The sequence below is a fragment of the Sinocyclocheilus rhinocerous genome, unplaced genomic scaffold, assembly GCF_001515625.1.
Source record: "Sinocyclocheilus rhinocerous isolate Xijiao unplaced genomic scaffold, SAMN03320098_v1.1 scaffold835, whole genome shotgun sequence".
In the NCBI taxonomy this organism is placed as follows: Eukaryota; Metazoa; Chordata; class Actinopteri; order Cypriniformes; family Cyprinidae; genus Sinocyclocheilus; species Sinocyclocheilus rhinocerous.
The window spans coordinates 948,817-970,123 of NW_015647431.1; the positions used below are offsets into that span (position 1 = coordinate 948,817).

A 21,307-nucleotide genomic window follows, 5' to 3' on the forward strand; every position below is an offset into this window, starting at 1 on the left:
AACTGTACGCCAGCTGGTCTGAAACTCAGAATTAGACATCTGCATGTGGAAACATTCCTGGAGAGAGAGTTTGCACGCATTTGTGTGCAAAGACCAAACTGCTGAGCATGCGCTTACATAATAACATAAATTTGCCTTGTTTTCTTATTTTTACAGACCCCCTCCCTCCCCTTTTGTCTCCTGTCAGTGAGATCAGCATCTCAGAAATACACACAAAAATCGCTTGCTACTCACTTCATCGTTCGTAAGTGGAGCAAGAGCTGTGTCAACAAGAGACGTCCATTTCATCACCAAATCTCCAGTGAAATGATTCATCCAGCGCAGTGAAACACCTCATCACATGAGTCTAGAAAAAGGCCCATTCGGAGATTAGAAGGTCATCTTTTCTGTTGTTAAGAGAGAGGTATGGGTTGATTTGCATTGCTGATGGCTCGTTTATTATATTACACACTGATGTTGCAAAATTGTTTTTGAAAGTTTTTTATGCTCACCAAGGCTGCATTTATTTGATTAAAAATACAGTAAAAACTGTAATATTATGAAATATTATTACAATTTAAAATAACGGTTTTCTATTTAAATATATTTTAAAATGTAATTTATTCCAGTGATGTAAAGCCGTTTTTTAGCATCATTACTCCAGTCTTCAGTGTCACATGATCCTTCAGAAATCATTCTAATATGCTGATTTGCTGCTCAAAAAAATAAAAAAAATAATTTCTTATTATTATCAGTGTTGAAAACATTTTTTTAGGATTTTTTAATAAATAGAAAGTTAAAAAGAACAGCATTTATTTGAAATTGAAATCTTTTATAACATTATAAATGTCACTTTTGATCAATTGAATGCATCCTTGAATGCATATTAATTTCTTTAAATGTTACTGACACTAAACTTTTGAATGGAAGTGCATATTTTGTTATATTATAATAAATATAATTAATATCCTAATGTTTTGATTATGTATTAAACCAGCTACAATTAGTTAGACAGGATGCATGATGGTTATTGTCATGATAATTGATTTGATGCATAACTGTATGTTTGAAAAACCAATGGCAGTTTACGTCATAAATTTGTTTGAAAATATTAATTTGCAATTCCATGTGAACATTTAAAAATCTAGTTCAAATCATATTATTGGAACCGTTCCGATTCTCTAAAGATTGTATTTTGCCCACATATGCTTCAGACAATGGTTTGTAATCTTTCCCCCATTAATTGGTGACAGTCAATTAATCACAGCCGGTTGAGGACCACAGGATCTATTGATCTCGTCGGAGGCCTTATTTTTCATCCCTTAAATGACACAGATCGGCACATTTGCCTTGGCCGGGTAAAGGAGGGTGGCGAGCCAATGACCCGAGTGTCAGGCCTACATGTGTCCCATGTTCCCCCATTGTGAAATGGCATCTTTACCATTTAAGTTGGAAAGGTTTAGACTGCCCTTAGAGCAAGGCACTGGGACAGGCCTTGCTCCGCTGCTCAGCTGACCTTTCTGTTTAAAGCTTAATCACTGGCAAATGCTTACATTAATTAGCCTGCCCTCTCTCTTTCTCTCTCTATCGCCCACCTGATCCCACACACACATACACACAAACGTCATGCCAATGGCTTTTGCGTCGCAGGCAAACCAGAATGAGTGTAACCTGCAGTCGTGCACATCTTGAGGACATTAAGACATTTTCCCCCGCACTCCTGCAGGCTCCATGTATTGATTAGCGTGGCCCCTGACCGCGATCGATGTGGTGCCAGAGAGTGTGTCATGGAGATGAGGGGCCCCTGCTGTCTGCGGGGCTCTTTCCTAAGCCTCGGCTCTCTCTCCACAGTCAAGCCGCGGCTGACGTCCCCTCCACAGCTCAGACGCCGTTCATTGCCCTTTCGCAACCCTGCCCTTTAAAAGTCGGAGCAGCATCCGGTTCTTTACGTTTTGCATCATGGTTTGAAGCTCACGGCATCTGGAATTATCCATTATGTGTCAGAAACTGTGCTAAAAGCTTGCAAAGGAAGAGTGAAAACATCTTTAGAAATGTCCACACTGGATATGCTCTTGCATAAAAATACTTCTGTAATTTTTTTTTTTTTTTGTATGTATGTATGTATGTTTTATATTTTATTCCAGCGTAAAACACAGGAACAACAGGTAGATTCGCCTGTTGGGTCTCATTCACTAATAAGTGCGTGGATTATTCATATTTGTATGCACAGGAGAACTTCTCACAATATGATAAAATACATTTAAAATGAAATATCTATATAAAAAAATTAATCTTAAAATGTTTATAAGGCCACCCAGAGTATGTGATTGATTTTATTTATTTATTTATTTTTGCATATGTGGTTTCAGTTGTTCCTACTTTTATTTATTTATTTATTTACTTATAATTTTTTGTAAATTTCAAATGAATTTTAGAACTAAAGTTTGAATTAAAGAGCTGAATTTAATCATTGCTCATGACATCTGATTAAATACATTCAAAATTATATAAAATATTATGTTAACACAGTTACCCAGACTATGTTTGATTGATTGATTGATTGATTGATTGATTGCAAAGGTTGTTTGGTTTTAATTGTTCCTACATTTTTTTCGTGAGTTTTGAATCAATTTTAGAACAAAAGTTATTTGTTCATGAAAACTATTGTACGCACAAATACTGTTAGTGACTGAGACCCATTGCTCTGTTACTTGTACATCCTGATCAGGGGCGGGACCATCTGTTTGTTCAACCAGTCACAGACAGGGATAGAGTTTTGGAAACATGTTTGGAAACAAAAAGTCAGGGCAGCCTCTTAACCTTCAATTTTGCATCATGACTTGAAACTCACAGCAACTGGAATTAATCGGGAATTATCCATTATGTGTCAGAAACTGTGCTAAAAGCTTGCAAAGAAGAGAAAAAACATATTTGGAAATGTTCATACCAGATGAAGTGTTCTGTAACGTTAAAGCTCTCGACTCCAGCTTAAAACACAGGAATGGAAAAGAAATGTGCATTATTTTTTGCACTTTTTTGTGTTTGGTCACACCAGTATTGAAGAAATTACAGACTTCAAAACTGTTAAACGTAGAGCTCTACACTTAAAATGCTTGTCCCGCCCTCAAATTCATCTGATTGGACATTTTTTACAAAACGACAACCGCTGGGTTGCATGTCAAAACTGGAGCTATTTTTTTTTTAAAACAGAAAGGCTCAACCAGATGTCTATTTGGTTGCATGCGTACATATACCAACACATGCTAAACACAAGAATACATATCCTGCGTGAACTACCCCTAATACGAAAACCAGACACAAAATGAATGCATGCATATAAACACTCCTCTAATGGAGAGCATGCCACCCCAATTATTAGTATCAAAGTCTGTTCTCTAGCTGTGCCGCCGCCCCCTTCCTCTCTCTTTCTCTCTCCGGCCTCAAATTTATTCTCCTCCGCGGGTGCAGTTTTAGCGGTGGGCCATGCGTCGCGGTGCAGAGAGGAGCAGCGTGCGGTGATTTTATTGCATTGCCTACAGGCTGCTTCAGCCACACGACTCGCTCGTGCCGCCCCCACCCTTCCACGCCGCAGATGAGGCTCCACTCAGCCCGACGGTGGCTCCGCTACACCACTCTTCCTCCATCTATCCCTCTCTCAAAGGGCCCCTGGGAGCCGAGGGTGGATTATTATGGAAATACTATCATCCACTGGCCCTCTGAAGCACAGCTGGGCAGGGCCATCATTACATGCATTGTGGCAATCTGTTCTGGGAAGGGTAAACGTGAACATCACGGTGGCAGAGATGAGAGTGGCATGCACAGATCACATGAAATGTGTGCTGAATAAAATGCAAAAAACTTGACCTCGATAAATTTTGTACTTTTTGCCTCTGGTTTTGTTAGGGCTTGCCATCGCAGCTGTATCTTACAAGACACATGTAAATAAGACATTTTCATCTCAAATATTTGACGTCCACCTGCATTACGGCCTGTTTCTTTTCCATCGCAGGAGCTCTTGTCTAATGCCGTTGTGTTACGGCGCTGAGATCAGCGTAATCTGTGCAGCAAACGTCGCCCGTTTTGTTCCTGTCGAGGGATGGATGGTGTGTCCGTGTATCAATCATAGTCACCAGTCTGAGCACTGACCAGCCTCTGAGTGATTGCGTTTAGTTCCTTACGAGATATTTCTGCCATGCTTGTTATCAGATTAACCCGCCCACAGAGGCTGATCATTCACTGCCCAATAAACAGGGTCAGTCACATCCATCAAATGACTGTACTCACACTTTCTGCCCCAAGCTCGTTTACTTACTCAAGTAAAGCTTTGAAAATGTAAACAAAACAATAACATCATAATCACTGGTTTAACCGGAGTTATTTCATTCATTTGCAGCATATAGATTTAAATGGATACAAATGCACAACATATTCTCATGTTTAAGACAGCGGTGATTGGATGTGGAATTTGTCACAATGATCCATTAAAAATGCATGGAACCTCATTAACTTTTGCAGAGACTGAAAGCTCTTTCTTATAATCTCTTTCTTTTTATATCACTTCTTTTTATATATATTTGCAATATTTGATTCATGGCGACAGCTTTATGAGTCTAGGATCTGATCTGTTGAATTCAGCCAGTGAAAAACGGTTTGAGATACAAATGGAATGTTCAGATGAAATACTTATGACATGCTGTATTCCATCTGAAACTATTTAAATAGCTTTTTACTAATTATTTTCTAATTATTGTATGATTTAATATTTGTATTGAATATATTTTAAAATTATATAAATTTTTTAATACTACTTATTGTTATAACTGTGTATTTTTTTATTTAGAATCTGTTGGATTATTTAAATTTTTTTGTACTTTAAAAAATAATTTGTCATACTGCAGGATGGTTTAAAATGAACTTGGCAAAAAAGAGATTAAAATGATGAAAAATAAAAGAAAATGATTGGACACAGCACTAACTATCATACAGCCTGTGAAAATAGATTTTTGAGATTATGCAAATATAATGTTGAGAAATATAACATGCTGTATTCCAACTGAAACAATTTAAACAGCATTTTACTAATTATTTTATTATATTTATTGTCTTTATTATGTATTTGTTTTGTATATTTTATTTATTGATTTAGTTAATATATTTTTTCAATGATTAATACATTTTTTAGAATTATGATTTTATTTGATTATTTTATAATTTATTTTTAATATTTTATTTAGCATATTTTTAGATTATATATTTATTTTTTATATAAAAATGATTCTTATGATTATGCAGTTGTTGTTGTTTCTTTTTTAATTTAAGAGTCTGCTGGAATATTTACACCTTTTGTACGTTTAAGAAATTTATTTGTTATGCCGCAGGATGGTTTAAAATGAACCAGGCAAAAAAGTAATTAAAGATTATGAATAATAAAAAAATGGTCAATCACAGCACTAAACATTAGACACAACTTTTTAAAGTCGTTTCTGATTGCGACAGTACAGCATGCACATAGACATGCAAAACACGCTTCTTGTAATCAAACACACTCTCAGCATAAGGGCTTATTAATTATTAGTGCCCACTTGACTTCATATTGTGCTGCCGGTGGCCTGGTCAAAGATTATAATTACCACTTTACTGTTTGTATCGTATTCATCTCCTCTTGCCTGTATTACTCTCAGCATCTCTCCCTCTCTCTCTCTCTCTCTCGCTCTCTCCCGTACACAAGACCAAAAGTGCAGGCACATCATTTATTGATAAGACAAAAAGAATGTAATGAAATTATCAATGTTCTTGAATTAATTATGAACATGATTAAGAAAGCTAAAATCTCAGGAGCCGAGATCTCATTACCCATTCAGTCTCAGGGATTGCTTTCATTCAGGGAGAGGCAAAAGAAGCCGTCCACCCGGCCCGGCTCGAACAGTCCTCTCTGCCCCTGCATGGAGCTCCTCTTTACCCTGCTGCTCTGTCCCTGATTTATTCCCGCCGGCCTGCGCCGCTCCATCCTGCTGGAGCCAAATGAGATCCATGACCGTTTGCACACCGAGAGGTCCTGACCTTCCCCCTCAGATAGCAGCTCCTCACTGGAGGTAAGACACACAAGCTGGTTTTACTGGAGAGCAGTCGCTCCGCTCGACCTTAGTTTGGTGTTTGTGTGTAAAGCAGTGCTGGGAATTGTCTGGATGGTTTTGTTCTAATTGTGGAGAATTACTTTTCTGCTCTGTTATGGAAAACTTTTTCCCAGTCAGGCTGTCTTGTGTTTGTACGGAGGGTGTTTTGTTTCTTTAAAGTCTGAGGAAGGAAAAAATAAAGATGTCGTTTTTTAAATCGTGAAAATCCAAAGAATTTAAATGTGGAATTTTCAGGTTGTCATTTGCACATTGACTTTTCCTCAAATTTAACAAGTCACTTGATTAGAATGCGTTCGAATGAACTGTAACATTTAAGGCCACAGAATGTAAGAGGCCATTCATACAAACTATCATTAAACATGAGTGAAAGATTTCTGATATATTTATATATATGATATATGGTTATTAAAAGTCATTTCTGTTAAATTAATAAATAATCTAAATGTCATATATATTATTATTGTTGTTATTGCTCTACTACATGAAATTGCCATGCTTTATGAGTAAAGGCAAAGTAATTTTTTTAATGCAGACTTCTGTATAAATCACTTTGTAAAAATAGATTAATTATTAAAATATCTACTATAGTTCTATATGTTTCATTTGGTCCGATGAAGCATTGAATCCTCATTAAAATAATGATATTTATAAAAAAATAAAAAATAAATTTTTTTAAAGTTGCATATTTTCTTTGGGTGTCTTTCGCTCCAGTCATTTATTTTTGCATTATTATTGTGCCTTCACTGAGTATTTGTTTTTTACCTGCTTGTTTAGTTTGAATCAGAATGCGTCGCTCCTGTGGAAACGAGTATGAGAATGACAATTACTTTTTTTTTAGTTTCTTTGGTCACATGGGGAAATGTGCACCAGTATACGGGCGTCCCCAAAGGAATGGAGCTGGGGTTTCAGAGTCCCATCTCTCCCGACGTCTCTGTCTTTCTCCCTTCCTGTCTACCTTTCTCATATCCCTGTTTTCTTGCCTCTTTTTTTCTTTCTCTCCATCTCTTGTGTCTTCCCATCATCAGGCTCCAACACACACACATTTACTGCAGCACTGCATTGTAAAGCCGCCCATCGGGGAACGGCGTAAAGTTGGTGAAGAACTTGAGGCATTGTGATTTCTCAACCGTTTTGAGGTCTTGCAGTAAACATGCATGAATCCTGATGTCTTTACTGTGACCTAAACAAATAAAAACATACCAAGCTCTCATTATTCTTCCAGATAAGAAGGTTTATGTTATTCGGTTTTAGAAAACGTGTGTTTTGCGCCCAACCTCGGTCTCGGTGGATAAGAAAGCCTCTGGAGGATAATGAGAGCTCTCTGGCCAGAGGATTGATCCGTGTATTGGATCTCACATAAGACTGCTGTTACTGGATATTACCCAGCGCTATCGGCCAGCCGTGATGGCCTCGTGATAAGAAGTGCTTACCAAAGGGGAAGCTCCTACAGGGCAGATACGGTTTCTCAGCCGCCCTCAGGGGACATGCTGCTGAGCTCAGGAACTTTTTACCTCATCAAGTAAATTCAGACCCTTATCAAGTTACCAAGCAGGCCTCTTCCAGTCGAACAAATATTTCTGCCCATTGTCACTGTCAGTGCTAAAAGAGCTGGTCGCATTACAGGGCACCTGCTTTTCATTGATAACCCAGGAAATTTGGGAGGTGATGGATTTGTTTGGGTGATTATTGGGGATGTGCGAAACTTTATCTCTTTAGCAGTCTACAAGACAAGTGCTTTCTCTGAGTCTGGGAGTCTTTAGTTTTAAGATTCATGTGGGATGAGAATTCCCTGACAAATTATTCGGAATTTACAGTCGGGATTGAATGAGTTGAAGTTTTTATGTCCTTTAAGGATAATGGCATTGTTGACAAGGCAATCTACGTCCTGTAGTGCAGTTTAGTGTGTTCTGGATCTCTTAAAGACGCTAAGCTCTCAGATAATGAAGTGGTCGGTACATAATGTGCCATCTCGAGAGTTTTTCAGCCCTTCGTTGCAGTGTTTAAGACCCAGCAGAGAGGCGATGTAGGAGTTTGTCAGCTCCGGTGTTGCCGCTGTGGCAAAATTAGCCAGGTGGCATCTGGTACCCGCTGCCTGCCAGCGGAGGAGGGCCCAGATGGCACGTTAAGCAGGCTAATTATTTCAACACAAAACTCTGATATCGCAGCCCGCCAGGGTCCAGTTTCCCTCTTTTGAATCTTACTCACCGGGCTTTGTCTCGGAACCGTCCTCCCTCTCTTCCAGTGAATGTGTCCTTGCGGGGATGAGTAATGAATCCCACGAACTGGTGATAAATTGTGAGCGATGACATGTAGTTGTGAATAACTGTCTGTCAAGATCACGAAAACAATGAAATTCAAACCAAAACTGTCTATTTTGTCAACAATAACATGTACACTACATCTTATTTAGACTTCGGCTAAAATATCAGTGCTTGATTTTTAAGGTCAATTTTGTTTGCTTTTTGTATTATATAAATAATTTTCCGATACTGTAACCAACGATAAAAGTAGCAAAAAACGGGTTGAACTGTATTGATGGGTAATATAACAAGAAACGCTTATCAAGCGATATTTCAGAGCTGAGCAGTGTGGGCAAATAAAACCATAGTTTTGGCAGTGAATGGTCACCATTTCCCCATTCATTGACCGGGCCGTTACTGTCCAGTGATAGGGCCACTGAGTAATGGGTCAATAAAGGCCAAGTCAGTGCGGAGCACCTGCTATCAGAGCGCCGCAATAATGCCACAATACCTCTCGCTTTCCCTTAAGAGACCTCAGACCTCGTCATATAGTCCACTCCAAAGTCCTTCTCATAATAAGGGTCACTTACTAAGTCAACATTAAAAGCCTATTCCATTAGGAGTCCAAAATTACACGAGACTTTAATGTCTTACCGGCTTCAAACACCAGCAGTGAAGATGAAAACAGCTCATGTGCATTAGCAACACATGTTGAAATAGTCATGAGATTATTATCGAATCACATTTTAGTATGTTTGGCAACACAGATGTTTTTATTCATGGCATACATCTGTTTCCAAGTCATGCTTTCCACATGCCTTATGATGGCTCTTTTGGGAGCTGCAGGTTGTAGAAAAACACTATTTACTGCACGGTGAATTTCCCCCTTTGAGTTAAACCCTTCATTGATTGTGTATTGGGAGCAGTCGAGGCCTGGCCGCTTCGCGACACCCCTCCTCCTCCTCATCTTCATCCTCTGGTGGGCAGCAACACCTCCACCTCAATAAAGACAAGGTGCAGGCCTCCGACTGATAACCTGCTGACTCCTACATCCCAGGTTTCCCCTCTGAAATTGAGTCCTACATCATGATCAGTTGGTTGATGTCATGGATGAGTAATGCTACTTTACACACGTTATCCCAAACACACACACATACACTTTAATTAACACACTTTCATGGACTATTATGCAGAGATTCAGTCTATTATGTAGGTTTTTGTATAGTACGCATATTTTGGTTTAGAATCATTTTTGAGAATTCTATCCTCCAACATCTAATTCTAGCATCAAAATTTTGTAACACAATAAAGCCAAAATGATATACATTTAGACAAATTCAATATATAATAGATTTTTTATGTATAATTCTTATATTATGATAAATAAATCCACTGCAGTGAATGGGTGCCGTCAGAATGAGCGTTCAGACAGCTGATAAAAATATCATATTAATCTATAAGCAATCCACACCACTCCAGTCTATCAGTTAACATCTTGTGAAGCCAAAAGTTTCATGTTTGTAATAAACAAATTCATCATTTTAACTGTAAATTGTTGCTTCTGGCCAAAATGCCAGTCTAAAATCCATAATAACGCTTCCTTTAGTGAAAAAGTCCATCTCCTGTTGTCTTTCACATCAAAATCCACCCACATATTTGTTTAGAACTGTTTTGGCTTGTAAACGGTGCTTGGTCTGTGCATATTTCTCACCTGATTCAGACGAAATATTTTTTTCATTGGAGAAAGCAATATAATCGATAGAGGACTCATATTTTAGCTGCATGGAAGCAATGGTTTGATTGATTTGTTTCTTACAAACACGCAGCTTTTGGCTTCACAAGATGTTAACTGATGGACTGGAGTGGTGTGGATTACTTGTAGATTATTGTAATGTTTTTATCAGCTGTTTGGACTCTCATTCTGACGGCACCCATTAACTGCAGAGGATCCACTGGTGAGCAAGGGATGTAATGTTAAATTTCTATAAATAAACAAACTCATCTAAATCTTGGATGGTCTGAGGTTGAGTACATTTTCAGCAAATTTTCATTTTTGTGCAAACTGTTCCACAACTATGCTGATGTTATAAAGAATTTTGAGTGTCCACTGAGAGTGCAATTTCTACAATCTATTTGCAAATTATTAATAACAATAGGGACACAATGATTTTTTAAAATAATAATATAGATGGATAGTGTCTAGAATTTAATCTATAGTTTGCAGCACATCTTTTCAGTTAAAGTCAACATGAAAGAAAAAATGGATATTTATTGTAACACACATTCCTGATACTCTTGTGCGCATTATTGCAAATTTACTTTAAAAGTTTTGTAAGCTCCGCCCCTGAAGCGACTTTTCTTTTCAGCAGACCTTCTGTACCACAAAAAAAGCCCATTTTAAACAGCCAGTGTTGGGAGTTTGAGGACTAATTAAATACAAAGTAATAAATGAAAGAGCACAATAAAGAAAAAGCTTGTCACAATAAAGAGATTTCTGAATAATAGCAATTTCAGTGTTCTTCAGAGACATTTGTTCTGCACATGCCGTATTGGAGACGGCTGCAGTATAAAACACTATGATCAGTACATTTCGCACACACCCGCTGTGTGAAAGTTAATCATTTTCAGAGTGTGTCATTGATCAGTATTACATCTGAAACCTGGCCTTCTGCCTTTCTCCCAGGAGTCCTGATGCCCTGCGAATTAGCAGCAATAAAGCTATAAAACTGTTCATTTGTATCTCCACATCCCTCCACCTATCTCTTCCCTCTCTCTCCCCCCTCCTTCACTCCCTAAAGTGTCTCCCATCTGCTTTTGGGACTGTCTGTTGCGGTCTTACAGCAGGAGTGAGATAAGCACAACATTTTCCTGTCGATATGTTTCTATTAGCCTCCGCAGCTCCATCCATCAGCGAGGCCTTCAGGACCGAATGGGACTGACTCTGTGTCTTCTGTTTTTTCATTCAGTGCTGAAGTTACGATACTTACAGCCTCATTTGACGGCGAGGAAGAAAAAAGCAGAGACTTCAACTTAGATTTGAGATGTGTTGGATGTCTGACAGCACTCTTGTGCTACTTGTTTGACTTTATTCATTTATGCAGTGCTGGAGAGATGCCTAGTTTACGGTCAGTGGCATGAAATCGTTGAAAGATACTCTTTGTTTGAAGCTCTTAGTAGCAAGTTAACTAGACATCCGCTGAATATTAGGCCTATGCTTTGTTTACCAAGTTGCTTCTGTAGAAATGATTTCTTTTGAAAGTCTACACATGGTCTACGCTGCTAATTTTGTCAGTGTTTTTCCACGTCAATCTAATTCTATTGCGAACTAATAGCACCTAAACCCATTTTAAAATCACTTTTCATGTTGGTCAGACACTTTTTTTATGTTTAAATCAGCCACTTTCTATGCCAAAAGCCAGTTTTATCAAAATATGCGCAATTTTTTGTTCTAGATTTGGAGGACAAATGGACTTGTAACAGGGTGGATTTTCAACGAGCAATTAGTGTCAAGTGTCTTCATTTGTAATCCACTTTAAGAGCATTAAGACAGAAGTGCAAATCCCACTAAAGAGGACTAAATCAAACATGGCTCTATTGATATTGCCAAAGGTCACGACCTGGAAATGATGTCCCCTTTTGGTCTCTAACCTTTACGCGTGGTTGGGCTATAATGACGCTGCAGAATAGCAGCAAATATTGAGATGTAAGTGACAGTTAGTGTTAATGTCTCATTTAAACACAATAGACGACACAAGTCACACTGAGATTGCTTATTGATTACTGGTTAACCATTTGGATCATGGAATCTGTCAGTTTGAACTGTCACAAAGTGATTTTTGTAGTTGATAAAACTATGTTATTCTCAATGTTAGTGTTCAGAGGTTGCTTTTGTAAAGCTCACGGGATTTAAAGAGATTTTTTTTTAAAAATGCTAATTCTATCATGATTTACTCGTCATTCTAAACCCATATGATTGTTTTTTTGTGGGAGATGAAATATGGTTTCAAATATTTTTGTCCATTTTGTTAAAGTCAGTGGGCTCCAAATCAACATTGGATCCCACTGACCTTTATTGAATGGACCAAAAATATTTTTCAAAGCATCTTCCTTTGTTGGTGTTTCATCCAAATGTGAGCTTCATTGCTCCTAAAAAGAGAAGAAAATATATTCAAATGACAATTACCGAGCTATAAAATAATAGCGAACAGCAACTGAGGTCATTTGTCTTGGAATTTTTTGATGAGAATAATTAAATATCTCTTTCTAAACTCTCACTGTGGTCTTTGAAACTGATGAGTTAGAGATATTCATATTTATTTACTATTGATTACTAATTAAAATTCTCTTAACACTTTTATGAAACATTGTGAATGATGAGCCAAATCAGAAATCAGTTTTCACCAGCATGCAGCCAACTCTATGCATGAGCAATATTTCTAGTGATACTTTCCATTAATGTCCTTTCTGTTTTATCTAAGTGTCATGTTTCCGTAAGAACATCTAGTATTTGACATGTGAACTAAGGTTAAGCTAGTGAGTGAACAGGTGTTTTGTATCACAGCTGTTATTATATCACGTATGGCTGAAATGGCTGTATTGATCAATCGTCCAGGACCGAAACGGTCTGATTAGTAATTTCTGATAAGAAATCCCTCCCAGGCCTTTACTGTTATATGTAGTCCTCATTATACCATATTTACCCAAAACCCCCTGCAGCCACAGTGTAATCCGCAGATAATCACCCCAGCAGCGTTTTTCTTCCTGCCTTTTTTGTTGCAATCGCTTCTTTTTTTTCTTCAGTGGTTTTTCTGCTGTTACTGGTTTCTCGAGTCTCCACAGGAAATCCAGTCTCCTTGCAGGTCATTTAAATGCTGTCTCTCTTTCACATTATTGATCGGGCAGCCGGCACGGACGAATCAGGGTCCTTGAGATGTGTATCTGTCTGGTAAGGGCAGTAGTGTCTACCATGAGCTGATACACAGCTCTGATCTTGTGCTTATGTGCTAATACTACCAGAGAAAGACTCCACAAATGCAAACAAAATGTTCAGACGTTTCCGTCAAGGGAAGTCTCAGTGTATTTTTAATTATGATCACACTTTAGTGACTGGTATGTTTGGAATAGCATACTGCATATTATATTTGAAACAATGCTGTATGCACACTACTGTTCAAAAGTGTGGAATATTTGAGATTTTTTTCAAATGTTTTTGAAAGAAGTCTCTTATGCTCACCAAGGTTGTAAAAACCATAATATTGTGAAATATTATTACAATTTAAAATGTTTTCTATCTGAAAATATTTTAAAATGTAATTTATTTCTGTGATGCAAAGATGAATTTTCAGCATCATTTTCACAGTGTCACATGATCCTTCAGAAATCATTCTAATATACTGATTTGCTGCTCAAGTATCATTTCTTAGTATTATAAGTGAAAACGATGCAAACTGTGATAGATATTTGGTTTTTTTTAAAGAAAAAAGACAGGAAATTAGTACTTTTATTCACCTAAGACACATTCAACTGATCAAAAATGAGGTGATCAACTTTTGTAATGTTACAAAAAATTCAAACTAATGCTAATCTCTTTCATTATTTAATTGGATTTCCAAAAAAAAAAAGATTTTTTTAATCAGAAAAGTGGATTAAATAATGTTGTGTGCTATTGAGAAATAGAATACTAGCTTACTAACTGAATTAATGATTCGATGGCTCAACACATAAAGACTTTGCTGAATTCAGAATTGAAAAATCCAATAATGTCTTACTTTTGGCAGTAAAATGAAAGAAAACAATGAGTCAAGAAAAAGGTGACAATGGCTGATATTACGTCCTGCTCATTCATCACATTGGGAATGGAAAGTCAGGACAAGCAAACTACAGGATTACAGTATTCCTCACAGTAAGCTCCAATATATACTGCACATTTTGGCAAATGTAGCATTCTATGCGCAGTATGTGTATTTCCAATATATCCTATTAAATGTTTGTTTTTGCCAATTACTATTTGACATTATGAAGTCAAAATAGTATAAAGCCAACAATACATATACAATATGCGGTAAGAAATGCGCTAGTATTCTATTCTGAACATAATCAACATTTTCAAACATTCTTTGAACATCTCACTTGTACAACAATTTCCCCATCAGCAGTGTCTGTACCATTCGTGTGATTAATCTAATAACTCACACATGCTTGTTTTTCATCTCAGAGGCCTTCATTTCCCAGTCGACTCTTTTTTTCTGTGTTCTGTTTCAAATGCTCATGCTATCAGAAGGCTGAAGCACATTCGCAGACTCTTTATTCGATGGCAGACTGGCCTGCTTCCCGTAACGGGCCTCGGTTTGAAACAAAAGCACTACAGGAACTACATCTGAAGCTATTGATTCAGTAATGTCATAAGAGAGAGAGAACGCAAAGCATGAATGGGCTGTTAAACAGCAAAACCAGAGAGAGCCGAGTTACTCATACTGTGCTCAGGGCTAAATATGAAAGATTCATTTTGGAGTTTTCTCATGAATGTGGTACGTTTCTGCCTGCTACGATGATAAATGCAAATCCCACAATGCCAGCAGATGTACACATACACACACAGAGATACCTTTATTGTGAAGATACAGTATGAGCATATGGCTGTGAACGACATGTGGGTTTCCTGGGGACAGTTTTCCAGATGCTTCCAGAGGAAGAATGCAGACAAAAACATGTCACATCTCTGTCTCTCTCTCTGCCTGTCTCTCTCTCTGCCTCTGGCAGGTGTCTTGTATGTACTGACTGTTAAGCACTTGATAATCACAGTGCCTGAGAGCATTGAGCAGAGCAGTGCGACCAGATCAGCATCTCTATGTTTTAAACTGGTCATCTCCTGCTGTTCTCAACTACCTATTTAAGAGATAAATTCGGAATTAAAGAACTGTCTTCCCTTCACTTCAAGAGTGTGAATTTAAGTTGAATTGGAATGACAGGAACTATCTATCTATCTCATTTCTTAGTATTATAAGTGAAAACGATGCAAACTGTGATAAGAGTTTGGTTTTTTTTAAAGAAAAAAGACAGGAAATTAGTACTTTTATTCACCTAAGACACATTCAACTGATCAAAAATGAGGTGATCAACTTTTGTAATGTTACAAAAAATTCAAACTAATGCTAATCTCTTTCATTATTTAATTGGATTTCCAAAAAAAAAAAGATTTTTTTAATCAGAAAAGTGGATTAAATAATGTTGTGTGCTATTGAGAAATAGAATACTAGCTTACTAACTGAATTAATGATTCGATGGCTCAACACATAAAGACTTTGCTGAATTCAGAATTGAAAAATCCAATAATGTCTTACTTTTGGCAGTAAAATGAAAGAAAACAATGAGTCAAGAAAAAGGTGACAATGGCTGATATTACGTCCTGCTCATTCATCACATTGGGAATGGAAAGTCAGGACAAGCAAACTACAGGATTACAGTATTCCTCACAGTAAGCTCCAATATATACTGCACATTTTGGCAAATGTAGCATTCTATGCGCAGTATGTGTATTTCCAATATATCCTATTAAATGTTTGTTTTTGCCAATTACTATTTGACATTATGAAGTCAAAATAGTATAAAGCCAACAATACATATACAATATGCGGTAAGAAATGCGCTAGTATTCTATTCTGAACATAATCAACATTTTCAAACATTCTTTGAACATCTCACTTGTACAACAATTTCCCCATCAGCAGTGTCTGTACCATTCGTGTGATTAATCTAATAACTCACACATGCTTGTTTTTCATCTCAGAGGCCTTCATTTCCCAGTCGACTCTTTTTTTCTGTGTTCTGTTTCAAATGCTCATGCTATCAGAAGGCTGAAGCACATTCATTAAAAAACAGCCTTTGTTCTGAGAGATTTCCATTATCACTGCAGAAATCTATCACTCTGCATTTTCATCTCTTAACATGCCAGCTTTAATGAGCGACTGGGACTCCAGAGCGATTCATTCAGATGTAAAACTAATGGAACAGACTCTGCCCAGAACTGTACTGAGAGTATTGGGAAAATGTGTCCCTTTTCTTTTATTTCTACATTGATTCATAAGATATACCCTAGAGTGGGTTAATGCTGAAGCCTCTCTTGCAATATCCACAAGAGATATGAGTTTGTCCTCTCGGTGAGCAGCGCAGCATCTCTGGCCTCTAGGCAACCCGTTGTTGAAGATGAGACTACATTGAGCATGGCTTGCACGTGAAGGGTGAAAATCAAGGCCTTGGCAAAGAAAAGAAATTACTCTAGCCTACCGATTACAAATACAGTGTTATATTAACCCTGGAAAGGCACGGTTAACGCAGTTAATGTTATACAATGCTGCAGTAATGTGTTTTCGGTGGCCTCTGTGAGAGTCTAGGTCACTGCTTCTCAGAGGGACTCAGAGGGCACTTGCTATAACACACAAATTGTTAAAAGTAAAATATGATGGCAGTTTAGTAGATTACAATAAAGTATGCCATTGATCTGTTTTTAGCATACTTTTAGTTCATTTTGGTTCATTAGTGGTGATTATACTCAGAGTTGGGTAGTAACTGATTACATGAAAACTGGATTACGTAATCAGACTCCAAAAATTAGGAATGTGCCCGAATCAGAATACCGTGTTTGGAAAGGAAATGACGTGTACTACGGAAGTTCTCTAAAGGGAATAAATACGAGATGGAAGGAAAAAATATATTTCAATGCTTTCTCTTGCAGTTATATTGTTGGGTAATTATACTGTATATAAATTGCGGGCATCAGGGAGCCGCTATTAATATGAGGGGTACTAAAACCGGTTTTGAATGCGCGCTTGCTTTTTACTTTTACTTTGAAGATTCGCGATCACACGTACTCTGTGTACACTACAGAGCGGCAGTACTGTACTTACCACACATTTTACAACATTAGCGCAACTGACACTGGTAGGTCCTGTGACAGTAACAACATGGCCGAATTTCATTCATACTACCCATATTCATACTATATAGAACATACTTTTTAACGGTCGAAATTCAAATTCAGATGTAGTACCTACTCAGACAGTACGCGATTTTGGACGCACCATAGATGTTTGTCAGTGGTGCTCAGGATCTGCAAATCATTCGCCATCATCCTATCAGTCATCTCTCCTTACTCTGTTTATGTGGTAAGTTAACTTTTATGTAATGTAATGTAATGTAATAGGCTACCTTTTTTGAAATATTCCATTAAACCTGCTGAGATACAAGGAGCATGAACTAAAATTCTTAGGTCCACTCGCACGTCTGGGAAACTCATGAATAATAATATACTCCGCCCACTGAAACTGAAAATCTCAGAAACCGAAAATTTCACAACACCGGCCAACGTAGAACGTAGGCGGGCATTATGCAAATGTGTTACCCTGTGACGTGTAGCCGTAATGGAAGTGGGATTCAAATTACTGACGACTCATTTAGGCTGTTCAGAGTCAATTCTTTCTTTTGGGAGACAATAACTTTATTTACCGTGCACTTTCGGCTTATAACTTTGCAGATCGTTTACATTTACATACAGTTACATTACACACTGCATGAAAGGCAATATTCGAAATGGCATAATAGGGGCACTTTAAAATAAATATTTTAATAATTAAGTATCGCATTTGCATGTTCATGGTTCTCTGACATTGGTTAATGATCACATGACATCCAGTTTAACAAATAAAATATTTAATTTTTTTTAGTAAGTGTGTACGGAGCCCCGCACATGGCATGCAGGAAAAAAATAGTAGGCTAAATCTTATGCACGATTTACTATTTTGTTCCCTCGATTTATAAATTGTGCGCACGATTTACTAATTCATTCCCTCGATTTGCTAAATCGTGCACACGATTTATAAATCGAGAGAACGGATTAGTAAATTGTGCGCACGATTTATAAATCGAGGGAACGAAATAGTAATCATGTGCACATTTTAGTACATCGAGGGAACGAATTAGTAAATCGTGCGCGCAATTTATTTATTTTTTCTTGCATGTCATGTGCGGGGCTCCGTAAGTGTTATTTTGATTGATTTATTTTAATTTTACATTTTTATGATTTAATGAATTATTAGCTTTTCATTAAACACACTAATCCCCTACAGCTCCTTTACGAACCCCAGTTTGAGAAACCTTGACATAATGTAATGTTTAATGCGCTTCATGTTAATTACAATGAATGGAATATATTTTCTTACTCTTTGTATTTTTATATCAATATGGTACAAGATTATCTTATTTAAATCAATGTGATAAACAATTTAGGTCAAAAGTAATCTAAAAGTAATCGGAAAGTAGTCTGATTATATTACCTAAAATATGTAATGTAGTGGATTAGATTACCAACTACACTTTTTCTCATGTAATTTGGAATCAGTGATGGACTACAAGTAAGTAATGTACCCAGCTCTGGTTATACTTCAGTGACTCTTACTGCAGGGTACATTGTTATTGAGTCATTTGAATCATTTACTCAATCGATTTGTTCAAAAATGCTGATTCCTTCAGGAACAAAACACATGATTTGTCATTACGAGTGAGTCATTGAATCATTCATTCAAGCAATGTGTTCAAAAACATTGATTCATTCAGGAACAAAACACATGATTTGTCATTATGAGTGAGTCATTGAATCATTCATTCAACCAATTTGTTCAAAAACATTTATTCATTTAGGAACAAAACACCACCAGTTTGTCGGTTAGCTATAGCTTGGTTTGGATCTATGTTTGTTTGTGGTGCAGAAACAAAGGAACTGGCAATATTGTGTTTAAAATATGTAAAGTTACTGAATATTAGCTTGTTTATTGAACTGCTGAATAATAGTAATGACACATCACTGTATATGTATATTTTCAGAGGTTTTTGGTATTGCTGCATTTTAATGAAAAATGTATTATTACTTGTATGCATTATTAATTTATTATTAATGTATTATTATTATTTTAATACTTTATTTTAAATTTTGAGTTTGCTTGAATTTGCCTACTTCTTTCCTTCAAAACGTTTGAAAAGACATCACTGTCTTTAAATTGTAACATGAAATGCAATAACTCTAAATTGTTTGTGAAATACTGGATGGCAGGGGCAGGTTTATTGTTTGCAGTGCAGTTGTAAGCACCATGGTTTGGTAGCCAATCAAATTTGTTTCAGTAATGGATGCCAGTGGTTCTTCAGAAAAGCAGTTCAGTGGTAATGTGGATACGGTTATGCTTATCGACCTAACAAATAGTATTATCAGAGAAAAACAGACTGGAATTGCTCCCCTGTGTGAAGAGAATACATACTCAAGGAAGACTATCACAGATTGAATTCTACTCCCATGATGATAAGATGTTTTTTCTTACTGATAATGTGAACATCATTATACTGTTGATGATATACAGACTTTACACAGATAGAGTCTATACACAGATTCAGTAGACAGACGTGAATATCAGGCTAGGTGGCATTGTGTGAAATTAATAAAAACAGATTCCCCCAACCCTAGTTATTAAGCAATAAATAAAGATTAAGGAATGATTATTGTTAACTAAAACTAAAACTGCATTAGTAGTGGGTATTTTTAGTGACTCTTTCTGCTGGCCACATTGTTTTATGAGTCATTTGATTCATTTCCTCAGTTGAGTCACTGAAACATTCATTCAACTGATTTGTTCATGAATATTGATTCATTATATGTTTCAAATGTTTTTGGTTTTGCGTCTTTTGAATAAGAATAGTGTGCTTAATGTTTAGAATTGGATTTGTGCACATTTTAGTACATCGAGGGAACGAATTAGTAAATCGTGCGCACAATTTATTTATTTTTTCTTGCATGTCATGTGCGGGGCTCCGTAAGTGTTATTTTGATTGATTTATTTTAATTTTACATTTTTATGATTTAATGAATTATTAGCTTTTCATTAAACACACTAATCCCCTACAGCTCCTTTACGAACCCCAGTTTGAGAAACCTTGACATAATGTAATGTTTAATGCGCTTCATGTTAATTACAATGAATGGAATATATTTTCTTACTCTTTGTATTTTTATATCAATATGGTACAAGATTATCTTATTTAAATCAATGTGATAAACAATTTAGGTCAAAAGTAATCTAAAAGTAATCGGAAAGTAGTCTGATTATATTACCTAAAATATGTAATGTAGTGGATTAGATTACCAACTACACTTTTTCTCATGTAATTTGGAATCAGTGATGGACTACAAGTAAGTAATGTACCCAGCTCTGGTTATACTTCAGTGACTCTTACTGCAGGGTACATTGTTATTGAGTCATTTGAATCATTTACTCAATCGATTTGTTCAAAAATGCTGATTCCTTCAGGAACAAAACACATGATTTGTCATTACGAGTGAGTCATTGAATCATTCATTCAAGCAATGTGTTCAAAAACATTGATTCATTCAGGAACAAAACACATGATTTGTCATTATGAGTGAGTCATTGAATCATTCATTCAACCAATTTGTTCAAAAACATTTATTCATTTAGGAACAAAACACCACCAGTTTGTCGGTTAGCTATAGCTTGGTTTGGATCTATGTTTGTTTGTGGTGCAGAAACAAAGGAACTGGCAATATTGTGTTTAAAATATGTAAAGTTACTGAATATTAGCTTGTTTATTGAACTGCTGAATAATAGTAATGACACATCACTGTATATGTATATTTTCAGAGGTTTTTGGTATTGCTGCATTTTAATGAAAAATGTATTATTACTTGTATGCATTATTAATTTATTATTAATGTATTATTATTATTTTAATACTTTATTTTAAATTTTGAGTTTGCTTGAATTTGCCTACTTCTTTCCTTCAAAACGTTTGAAAAGACATCACTGTCTTTAAATTGTAACATGAAATGCAATAACTCTAAATTGTTTGTGAAATACTGGATGGCAGGGGCAGGTTTATTGTTTGCCGTGCAGTTTT

General features: G+C 36.5%; 1 protein-coding gene across 1 annotated transcript in view; it reads right to left on the bottom strand.

Annotated features, from left to right (window-relative positions):
* Nucleotides 1-315, bottom strand: part of LOC107709049 (RING finger protein 219-like) — a 4,540-nt gene extending 4,225 nt beyond the window's left edge. The window contains 1 exon segment of the mRNA XM_016513441.1: nt 235-315. Coding sequence (XP_016368927.1) covers nt 235-315 — 81 coding nt within the window.
* Nucleotides 316-21,307: the final 20,992 nt, after the last annotated feature.